At 48.1% G+C, this 11610-nt stretch overlaps 2 protein-coding genes across 5 annotated transcripts in view; one reads left to right on the forward strand and one right to left on the reverse strand.

The window, feature by feature from the left end:
- Positions 1–3299, forward strand: part of TMEM181 (transmembrane protein 181) — a 71839-nt gene extending 68540 nt beyond the window's left edge. For all 4 annotated transcript variants that reach the window (XM_047733300.1, XM_047733302.1, XM_047733301.1 and 1 more), the window contains one exon: positions 64–3299. In XM_047733300.1, the coding sequence (XP_047589256.1) occupies positions 64–142 (79 nt within the window). In that variant the 3' untranslated portion in view covers positions 143–3299. The remainder of the gene's footprint in view (positions 1–63) is intronic.
- Positions 3300–3995: 696 nt separating this feature from the next.
- DYNLT1 (dynein light chain Tctex-type 1) lies at positions 3996–11393 on the reverse strand. Its single transcript, XM_047733304.1, has 5 exons — positions 11306–11393; positions 8236–8277; positions 5182–5305; positions 4685–4762; positions 3996–4395 (listed from the first exon to the last, which is right to left on the reverse strand). The coding sequence occupies exons 1-5, from the start codon at positions 11330–11332 to the stop codon at positions 4325–4327; spliced, it is 342 nt and encodes a 113-aa protein (XP_047589260.1). The 5' UTR covers positions 11333–11393; the 3' UTR covers positions 3996–4324.
- Positions 11394–11610: the final 217 nt, after the last annotated feature.

An 11610-nucleotide genomic window follows, 5' to 3' on the forward strand; every position in this document is an offset into this window, starting at 1 on the left:
GAGAGAAGACCAGAGGAGGAGCTATCAAAAGCCGAATGGCATCAAGGGTCTCTTTTGTGACAGGAGTGACTATGAAGAAATGCCCCTGCAGAACGGCCAGGCCATCCGGGCGCAGTACAAGGAGGGCTCCGAGAGCGACTGAGCCCCGGGCCGCTGGAGGCCCGCCGCTTTCCCGAGGCGCTGCTTCCTGGCCTTCCCCGCTCCTGCTGGTGTTTGGGCTTGTCTCGTAAGCAGAGATTTCCTGGTCCTCATCTGTTTATGTATTTTTGAAAGGAAAACCAAAACCAAGGAGAAATGTAAACGTTGGGCCAAATTTACTTAGATTGGCTGCATTTGGGAAGAGAGGCGCTGTAAGTGTAAACAGCCAAATCCTTTTTCAAAGATTTCAGATGAGAAAGAGTTCATTTTTAGTGGTGAGGAGGTAATTATTCCTGTTTTTAGTAGAGTTATTATTTTTTTTTTTCAATAATCTGCTAATTCCGAGTCCATGGAAAGAAAGCCCTTACGAATGCGGTCATCAGCATGGTGGCGTTCTCCTCTCTCTTCCCTGCCCCGTACCAGTTTCAGCCCTTTAAGCTCAAAGGGAAGCCTATTTCTGTGCCTGTCTCACGAGGGCAGTCCTTCCCCATCGAGCGCCCCATCAAGCCTCCCAGGTGACGAGTAAGTCCTGTCTCTGGTGTGAAGTGCCTGAGTAATGGCTTCTTGGGGAAGTGGTGGGCGAGCAGGTTCTAGTCTTGCACCACCACCGCCGGGCAGAGCTCGGGTCGTGGGGCTCAGAGGACGCCTGGCTGAGATTCCTAAGGAAAGGGTAAGATAATCTACAAGTGCCAGCTGCAGGGAAGAGGTCTTGCTGCCATAGTTTTCCAAGACACTGTGTACACGCGTGTGCACGTGAGCGGGTACGTGCGTGAATGTGAACGGTTGTCACTGTGGCTGGGGTGGGGAAGAGCGTATCCGCTACAGTTCCCGTAAGCTGTCATTTCTACGACTCCTTTAGAGAGAACACTCCATGGGATTTTTTGTGCGTGTGAAAGCTAAACAAAGGGTTGATATATTTTAGACTCTTTACTGTGAAAAAGTTTTTCAGTTTCACATTTGAAGCCTAGATGAAAGGAAGTAAAACATTTTCGATGACTCATGGCAGCACATCCCTGGGTAGAAGGTCACTTGCTGGGAAGCGTGCCCCGCCCTCCAGCGGCCAGGGAAGAGGAGGGCCGGCTCTCAAAGAGGAAGGTTGTCTCCAGCTGCTCAGTCTGTGGCATCATAGAAGGCCCTGGAGAGCTGCCAGTTCCTTTACGTCAAAGACTGAGTATAAGTCCGGTATAGAGATCTCCTTTCCCTTTCCTCTGAAGTAACGTCTCTCTTGAACCGTTGACGTACGGTCACAGCTAAGCCCCTGATGGACGGCGTCGGGGCAGACGCAGCGGGTAGGAGAGGGTTGTGCCACTCCGCAAGCAGGACCTGCGTTGTCTCCATCTATGCAGTAACTCTCAATCGCTCAAAATTGGATTCTACTTTGGGTAAGGCTGGGCCCTTCTGGAGGTTCATGAGAGACTTTTCATTACGACTTCACATCTTTCGGTTTAGTTTAAACTTTAGTGATAACGTACCTTTAATATGGATTCCATTTGTTTTTAAAACCTTGTAAATATAAAAGTTTGAATTAAAACAACTGTTATTATTGCAAGGGTAATTCCAGTTTACATGGTTTTTACATTTTCAATGGTGTGATGACTTTTTTGATTCTGTGTACTCCAAGGTACTGGAAAAGTTTTTCTTTTACCAAATTTTTTCAACTTCTACTAAGTATAATTTAACGTAAATTGATGAAAACTTGTGCTAATTAATGTATTCTAGTATGTGATATAGTTTACAAGTTATAATTATTATTAAATGTCCATAATTTGGAATGCTGTTATTTATCGATAAATGTAAACTATTTGAGGCATTTAGCCATACACATTAGAACTTTTTAACACCTGTCTGCGTCCTGTAGTATAATTATATTATAAACTGATGACTGATACCTTCATACTTGATTCTTCACGGCATCAAGTCACTGAAATGAAAATATGGGAGTATTTATTTACTTTTTGTAACTAAGTTGGAAACAAAAAAATGATAAAAGGAAGTACATAAGGGGAAAATGATTCTCGTTAAATCGTGCATTTTCAGTCTCCGGTGTGTCATATGTATCAACATATTACATATTCCATGTAAAAATTTGCTTAAAGTATACAGCATTTAGCATGTAGTCTATATGCCGTAGGTATTAGGTTGAAACACTAAAGTCTGCCAGAAACTTTAGACAGTAGCAAGAAAATTGTTTTTTCTTAGAGAGTATCAGTTTTGCAAACTTCAGTTGTAAATTCAAAGGGCTGACTTTAGTTCTTCCATGGTAATGGCTTAAATAACATCATCTTTGGGATAAATTTTTACACTGGTCCAGTCTAGGGGAACCTGGAAGATGACCGTACGTATTCAGCTTCCCTAGGGAGAGCATCATTATCCGTGTGGGTAATAGGTCTGCTTGATTTATTATTAAATCATTACAGCAGTGAAGTGATGCAGTTTTCTCTCTCTTAAGCCCCATTTGAAAGGCTAGAGAAGGGGATATATAAAATATATTCAAGGTTTGTAAGATTGTTCCTGTACATAATTAGATTGCAATAAAAATTTAGATACATTACGTAAACCCAGCCCACTAAATGGGCAGGTTACAAGACAACTGTCACCAGCCTCAAGCATTCCATGAACTACTTAATGAAGGTGCAGTTGTGTTAAGTCGGTCACGGTATGTATGGTCAGTGACTTATTTCCTGGAATCCTCCTCCCAGGGAAAACCATGGAAGCTCAGAGACGGGATGGTGAAAAGGGACATCTAGTGAGTACGAGTTAAGTCACTAAAGAATATTTATGTATTTTGAAGATTTTAGAAACCAATTGCCTTAGAGGTTAGACTTTTGGGGAAAAAAAGCTACAAATCTTTTCCCCAGGCCCAAGGGAAGTCGCTTTAGTCTGTGACATCTTGTTACCCTGTTCATGTTGACTTGACATGTTTTAGATATACTGGTAACTATGATACCACACAGTGAAACAGAATTTTCTGCTACTGAAAACTGCCTTTTTACAAAAAGATTGTACATATTTGTAAAATAATTACAACTTGAAGTTCAAAGGGAAAGCTAGAACTGTGTAACAGATCCTGGAACTGTGTCCATGAGCACAGGAACCCCTGATGACAGAACGATCATTGTATTCAATCAAAAGTGAATAAATGTTTATTTATGGCAAACTTACACTTGGGAATAGCTTCATTGTGAAACTTCCTTTCTGGTAAATATTAATGAATTTTACATACTCAGTCCTTTCTTACGGCATTTATTTGCTCCTGCGTGTGTTCATTTGGCCATTCAGGCATGAGTGCTTTAGGGCCAAAGGTAGAACTTTCTTGATTTCAGCAAGTGGACACAAAGCCTGTCTTTATTCCTCTGTGAACGTGGCCCGTGGATGAGCGCTGAAGGTGAGGTCACAGATTGGGGCTTGGGGCCCACCTCCCCCCTTAGATAACACCTTTCAGTCCATCAGATAGCCTCCCAACGGGGTTTCTGTGTAACGCTGATTTATAAATAAGGGCCTAGTATGGACACAAAATGAATGACGGTGAGAGCATGTGGGAGGCCCTGCAGCACTAGCTCATTTCTGGAGGACTGCAGCTGACGCGGGGAGGAGGCTGGAGCAGAAGCCGGCGCGCCACGGCCCAGGCAGGGTGTGCGGCCGGGAGCCCCGGCCGCAGCAGGGACCAGCTGGCCGCCTCCCGGAGGCTGCAGGACCCTGCACCCCCGGGGCCTCGCAGCACGCCCTGCAATCGACAGGACCAACACAGATCGTAACTTTTCCTTCTTGTTTTTGCAGTTTTATAGATTTTAAAATCACTAGTGAAGTCGGAAGAATTCCTTTGTGGTATCATTTAGACTCTGAAGAAAAACACAAACTTCAAAGTGGAATAATTTATTATTCTAACCAAAGTACAAAGTATGGAAAATTAGTGTATCTGAGAGAGAGAAAGTTTCAAACTAGCAGATTTCAGTTTTTAGCACCTTTGGAAAAGAAATATTCAGAGTTAAGAGAGTGGCAGCAGAGGCCTGAGCACCCAGGATGACAGTCCTCGGACTTGGCTGTGCCGTTCACAGAACAGGGCAGTCACCTGGCTGTCCTTGACGCCGTGAGCGCCACGAGAGAGAGGAGGAGGAAGGTGCTGGCTGGAGCCCGCGGCCGTGGGGAGAGGCGGCGCGCGCAGGCACGGGCGGAGGGCCGGCGAGCCTCAGATGGACAGCCCGAAGGCGCTGACGATGCAGTACATGGTCTTGTTCTCCCACCGCACGGTGCAGCTGCCTGCGGGGAGAAGGCACGGAGCTCAGCCCGGGGAGCCGGGGGCGCGCCGCCCCGACCTCGCACACTTCTGCACGGCCCGTGAACAGGGAAGGCCGCTCAGCCTGGGCTCTCTGCAAGGCGTCAGCAGGGGACTCTGGCAGGCATGCATCCCGAGACCGGAAACCTCCAAGTACGTGCTTCAGAAAACCCTGCCTGGAAAACTCTAGGTCTCAGCGGGGTGGAGGAGGTGCCACACGGCCTCAGGGAAAGGCCCAGGACAAGCGTCCACGGAGCAAAGGGGAGACCATACCGTCCGTAGAGCTGTCCCAGAAGCAGGAACTCGCCGTGTGCAGCCCCGCTCCGTTCTTCTGCATGATCACACAGGTCACTTCAACGAAAACAAACGTCTGTTAGAGAAATCTACTTGGCAACACACCTTTCTCTCCGCCTACTCTCCGCATTCGGACGTGGATCCCGTGGTAGGTGTCCATGGGAACAGTCACCGGCGCAGACTGGCCCTGTGACAGAGGCACGCCACAGCCTGCCCTGCCCTACCCCCCGTGCCTGTTCTCCAAGCGTCTGGCGTTACGGGCTGGGAAATCCCGGACGTGCGCCCTGCAACTGTTCCAGCTGCCCGCCAGGCGCACCGGGGGTCACGCGCACGGCATGGGGACCTGCCCCTACTGCTGCGCATGTGCTCTGAGGTCACACGCTGCTGCGCCTCTTGTGACACCAGTCCCGCCCCTCAGCAGTGCTTCAAGAACCCCCCCCCCTCCCCAGTATGTAGGAGAGGCAGAAGTGCATTACCGATGTACTTAAATGGCTTTCCCAGCTTGGTGAGTTGGCTTAAAGTTTGTTCTACTACGTTTGTGGTCCACTGATTCACTTTGCTGTGCTGGTAGGCATTGCCACCGATCGCGCTCTCTATAGCCTGGAACACAGAGCAGAGGTCACTGTTTGCAAAAGATGCCCAGTGCCCTGCGGCAGGTACCAGAGTTCCTCAGCATAAAACATAATCGGCATAAAACGTGAGCGTAAGTCATGAGCACCCCTTCGCAAATACACCTTTGTTTAACAGCGTCCTCCTTCATTAAGTGTTTTGTTTTTTTAAGATCTTATTTATTTGACAGAGAGACAGTGAGAGAGGGAGCGGAAATGGGAGAGGGAGAAGCAGACTTCCCCTGAGCAGGGAGCCCAATGTGGGGCTCGATCCTAGGACCCTGGGATCATGACCTGAGCTGAAGGCAGAGGCTTAACAACTGAGCTATCCAGGCACCCCTCATTAAATAAATTTTATATCATTTTCTAAAATCCACACTTATATAGGATCTGTCAATTTTTAAAAACATGTTGACTGAATTTACTGTCAACTGTTGTAGTTGGTACCTGGAGATAATCTTTTTTTCCTACTGAGGCTAGAAAATATTCTCCTTTGCCCATTCCTTTCTTAAAAGTATAGCAGACAGAAAAATCCTTAGTGGTTGTACAACTGACAACATACAAATCTACCCAAATAATCATGTCTTCAAAAATACTTCCTTTATCCCACATTTTCTGGGAATATGTTAACACTTAAGTGTACTTTTCAGATAATAAAAAAATGAGCCCTATATATTACAAAAATTATTTTAAGCTTATGATGAAACTTTCTGTTTGAAATTGTCTCTTTCCATCCTGCATCCTAGAGAGGGTTCAGAGTTTACTCAGGAACACGTATGGCTGCTTGCCCCTACTCTTGCCCAAGTTTGTAGTTAGGCTATTACCATTTTATGATTTTCTGGGCCTCTTTATGCTGATACCAGTGTGCCTGCCTCCCTAACTAAGCAGCTTTCTTCTCTACCCCTTTTCTAGCTAGAAACCAGAAACCTGAATTCTCATGACAGTTATGACCTAAAATCATTTGAGGAAGGCCCAGTACTGTCCTCAGACATGCAGAGAGAAACAGTCCCGGGGTCTGAGTTGTGTACACTCGAGATGCATTAGGGTCTACTGTCTGGGACAAAAGCTCAGTGATCTTGCTTTTGAGGAACAAAGAGCTACCTATAATCACACTGATTTCTACCCATTTATCCTGGGACTCTGAGCAGTCATTAAACACACCTCATTTAGCTTCTGGCCTTCCCCTGCACCCCCACCCATTATCATAGCTTCTTCTCATCCTCTGACATGTTCTGCCCCCTCCCCAACTCGGGATAAATGAGGTTGTGGGGACATAGGTGCTCCCAGTTTAAAAGGACCTGGTTATTACTAGATCTGGATATTGGTCAAAGAAGTTGGGGGGTGGTGAAGAAGAGGGGGCATTGCTCAAGCTGAACCTCTAACTGGCAGCTCTCTCCACATACACTTTGGAATTCACTGTTTTTCAGAGAGGGAGGAAAACTCCCCTCCAATTTTGGACTCACCCAAATTTACTACTGCGCAATCCTTAAAAGAGCTCAAGGGAAGAATTAACCTATTGCCAGGGGCGAAAAAGCTGTTGACACCAGTGACCACGTGAGAGTACCACAGCGATGTTGCTTGATGCTTTCGTGGAGACTGGAAGAGTTATGTTCAACTGCACTTGTTGCCTGGCAACTGAGTCAAAGACGACGCTGAAAACAAGTGAGATCACAGGGGACCTCGCAGCACGCCATCCCCCCTTCTCACAGTTCGACTGCGGCTCCAGCACCTTCTTGCTACCCACCCCCCGCCCCTTGTTCCCTAAGAAACACCGTGTGCGAAAACAAAAGCAAACCGTCACAGATCCTGAACAACAACTAGAAAATCACCTGTGCTGACGAGTAACGCATATGGTAGAACAAAATCATTTTGCTTTTTGGTGTTGGTCACAAAAACAGGTTGTGGTTCTTCATCACTCTGGCATTAGATAATAATCTGCATTAGAGTCAATTCCAAATTACACACATACTCTCAGCTGGCACTTTAAACTTCGATCACCTAATGGCTTTCCTCTGGCTGATGGCTTCAGTCTGTGCTCAATTTACACAGGAAGAGAAGGACTAATAAGGAAAATCCTTCTGGCCTCATTCCCGTCCCAGGACTCTGCACTACTCCGGGCCCATGTGCTTCATTTCAGTCCCTCAAACGCACCATACGCAGTCCTGCCACAGGGCCTGTGCACGGGCACACTTCCTGGAATGTCTGCCCCTCTTTTTACGGAGTTAACACGACTCCTGTTCATCCTCCAGATTCTAGCTGTGAACGCACCAGGTGAGTCCGATCCCTCACAGCACCATGTACGGTGGCACACGGTACACACATGGAATCCACGGTTACATTTTCTGGTGTGATGATTTGGTAAGTGCCTGCCTGCGCCCACCCTGTACTGTAAACCTCTTGATAGTCCCTGATGCCCCCTTGATACGTATTTTTCCAATGAATGAAGAACAAATACCCCATTTTGTCTTCCACTGCCATCATGTAAGGGAGGTACCATGGTGAAAAATGATGAAATAGGTAGTTCAGGAACATAAGACAAACGGGTAAGCCCCACCTGGATCATCAGGTCGTAAGTAACTGGAAGTTAATCAGTTTTTTATATTCACTCTTTATTCGACACCAGAAACATTTACTTGTATACCATGACCACAAGTCTTTTATGTTAAAAGGTTACAGAATCAAGTCTTAGTAATATTCGATAATAATGCTAATATATTACTTTTCCTGTCTGGTTTAAAATATATAATTTACATAATATGGGAGTAATTCTTATCTACATATTCACTGAAGTAAAAACTGTTATTTGAAATGCCAAAACACACAGGCTCAGTTGAAACAATTCCAAGATAGTATTTAGAACACATTATTTTCACTCATAAAGACATTAATCAACATTTTAAAAACAAGCATTCTTCCTCTTACCTCTTTTACAATGTTGCTCACTTCATCGACGACAAAAGCAGTCTGTAAGCAAGAAAATTAGTTAAGTTTGATGGCTTTAAAAGACTGGTTTCCACTGCACTGATTAATGCAACGTTAGGTAATGAATACAATTTAGAAATGAGGACTTAGAAAGAACCAAACTAAATTTCTCATTTTACCAAGAGACTCAGAAATGCCGAGTGGCTCTTTGAGGATCACAGAGCAGGTGAGAGGCCGTCAGGAGTCCAGAGTATGTATATAACTTAAAGGGCTTTGGTTTGTTTTAATCATGCCATGGACCAAAAGGCTGACCTGACTTTAGATTCAATCTCTCTCTCCATTTCAACTGGCTGAAGAGCATCATTAACAAACCAGAAGTTTAACGAGTTCCTTGACTTTTGTTTAAATTAGCTGACACCTTTCCTGATGTAAACTGATTAGGAGGTTTGAAACTTAAAAACGTTTTGTTTTTATCCACCGTTAGTGATAAAGTATACGATACTACTACTTCCCCAGGATTATGTGTCCTTTTTAATGCTGTCCTACTTCAGGACAGCACCGGCTGCTGGTACAGCTGTTCTCCACCAGTGCCTCAGGGTGCACAGGGAGGTGGGCCGCCACCGGTAATCTAATGGCAGGAGCTTAAAGATGGTTTCCTTTTTACACAGGGTACATGTGAAAGGGCACAAGGTTCTGAGTGCTGCGAACAGTACTTAGCTCGGGACATGCCTTCTAGAGGGCAGCCCCAGGCCCTCAGTCATTGTGAATCCTGGTGGAATAAAGTCAGAGTGCCCTGCTTCTGGCAGTGAGCTTTCCTGCCTGCTGGATGCCAACTACCAGGGCTCTGTCCACACCATGCCTTTTCGCTCCATAGGATAGAGTGCAGACTGCCTGAAGCCCTCTCACTTGCTGTACTCACGAGCTGGCATGCTTGCAGACAAAGCCAACTTGCCAAATGAATGAAAATTTGCAGGATCTTACAGATCAAATGATTTCTTCAGATTTAAAGGATCCTTCCAGGGACTTCCATGATACTGAACCATACGGAAATGTCCCTGTGTAACTAGCCACGCGGCTAACTAGGAAAAAGGTTGAAGGGCATTTCAGTGGACTTTTAGTGGAAAGTGGAGTTGTACAGAATCCCCTGGGCAGTTTCAGCTTCTTTAAGAAATAAGAACAATGAGTTGAGAGTAGTCTTACAAAGGTCCAGGTATGTACATGAAGTCAGAGGCTAAGCAGAAAAGGCTAGTTCAGAAGAGAGTGGCATGGATTAGCAAATACCTAAGGCACCCCAACTAGAAAAAAGTCAAGGTCTCATCTTCCTAAGGGCCTAGGCCTTTATCTCCTGTAAACAGACACTCTGTTCAGCCCTTCAGTTCACAGATCTGCAAGTGAGATCTGGAATGATGAAGTCCCTTAGCCACCCCATTTGGTGGGAGCCAGAATTAAAATGCCAGTATTAAGAGATTTCTCTTACAGTGTCATTTCCTTTTTTTTTTTTTTGTTTAAGTTTTATGGCTATCCCTATAATACAAGCTATTTTCCTAAATTAGTTAGTTTATGGAGAAAAAGCTTTTCCTTTGCTAGATGGTCCTGAACCATGTCTTCTCACAATTACCCACTGGTTGTTCGCAGCAGTCAAACACTGATACCACGCAGCCATTCGTGTGGTACTTAGGAAATCAGATCAAAACGGAAACTCTAGCATCAGTCCTTAAGTCTTAGATGTTTTCTTTCCCCTCCAAACATTCCTGCTTACACTGTTTCAAAAATGGTAAAATATCAAACCTTACCAACTTCACCTATAGCTTTTATTTTTGACAGTCTGCATAATATGTAGGACTCAACTTATTTCAATTTCAACGAGAATTATTATTTAGCAAGAACAAAACGGGCAACTATTTTTCTATAATAGCTCCCATCAGCTATACTCCCTGGTGCGTGTTAAACGGAAGGGAAGCACACCGTTAGAATAAATGTCTGCTGCTCGGCAAGTAATTGTGTGGTTTACCCTGCTTCTTCATTGAGGCAATGAGAGATTGTCTTTCCCCCACAAATAGGAGCTCTCACACTGACATCTCAAACTCAAATTGAAAATGAAACTTAAGTGATGGCAGCCGTGGTGGGTGTAAGCACAGAACTGAAGAACAAGGTTCGGCCGGCAGACAAAGGCAGGCTCTCCTACAGCGCACTTCTGCATTTCTCACACAGCCTGAGACCTGAAAGATGCGACTGCATTTGCGTGTCACGCGTGCATGTCATTCTGGAGTCTTGCGTTAAAACATCAGCAGACACACATGCGGCCTTCAGTCTTCCCCACCCGCAGACGCGGAGCACCTAGTCCAGGGTGGGGGTCTGCACCGCCGAATAAAGGGAGGGAGCGATAGCAGCCTCCCGGCGGGCCCGGCTGCGTGGAGCAGGGTCGGGAGGGGCAGCAGGGGGGGGTAGTGGAGTGGATAGGGGGCGTGGCGGGGCGGCACGGAGCCAGGTTTCGCGGGCAGTGGGAGTGCAGCGGGTCAGGGATGTGGCGGGTCCGCGCGGAGCCCAGACTCGGGGCGCTGCGGAGCAGCGGGTGTGGAGCGGGGCGGGGGCGTGCCGGGCCGGCGCTGGGCCAGGTTCGGGTAGCGGCTGGCAGAGGGGGTGCGGCAGGTCGGGGGCGTGGCAGGCCCGCGCGGAACCAGGCTCGCGACCCGGCGGGGCCAGGGGCGCGGCAGGCAGCGGCTGGCTCGGGACATGGGGCGGGCAGGGGGCGCCAGGGACGGGAGAGGCCCCGCCCCAGGTAGAAATCCCAAGGCTGCGGCACCCCTCCCGGAAGAAAGAGTGGGCGCACGCCGCCACCCGGGGAGCCCCTGCCCAGCCCCGAGCCCCGCCCCCGGGCCCGGCGCCGACGCCCCGAGCAGGCCGGGCCGGGGGTCACCGCGCAGCGCTGGTACCGTCAGTCTGCCCCGGAGACTGCCGCCGCCCACGTCCAGACGCGGCCTGGAAGCCCACACACGGCCCTGGCTGTTGCCGCCCGCTTGCGCCGGGCGTTCTCGGCCTTCACCCTTCCATTTCCCGACCCGGCGGTTACCTCCTCCGCAGCCTGGTAGTCTTCCATCTTCCCTCCTGCGCGTCGCCTCCGCCTTCCTGAGTAGCGCGCGCTGCGCAGGCGCACTCAGGCTCCGCCCTTCGACCTCCCGCCCCGCCCCGCGCCCCCCCAACCCCGCTCCGGACCCACCCCGCTCTAGGGCCCCTCCCACGGCCGAGTCGCGGGGCCGGGAACTCGGGATCCGCCCCTCCTCGGGTCCTCCCCCACCCCACCCCACCCCGGGTGGTTTCCGTGGGAACCCGCTCAGTATCCCGGCGGCTCACAGGACGCCGCAACTAAAACAAAAC

This window comes from Lutra lutra, chromosome 6 (assembly GCF_902655055.1).
Source record: "Lutra lutra chromosome 6, mLutLut1.2, whole genome shotgun sequence".
Taxonomy (NCBI): Eukaryota; Metazoa; Chordata; class Mammalia; order Carnivora; family Mustelidae; genus Lutra; species Lutra lutra.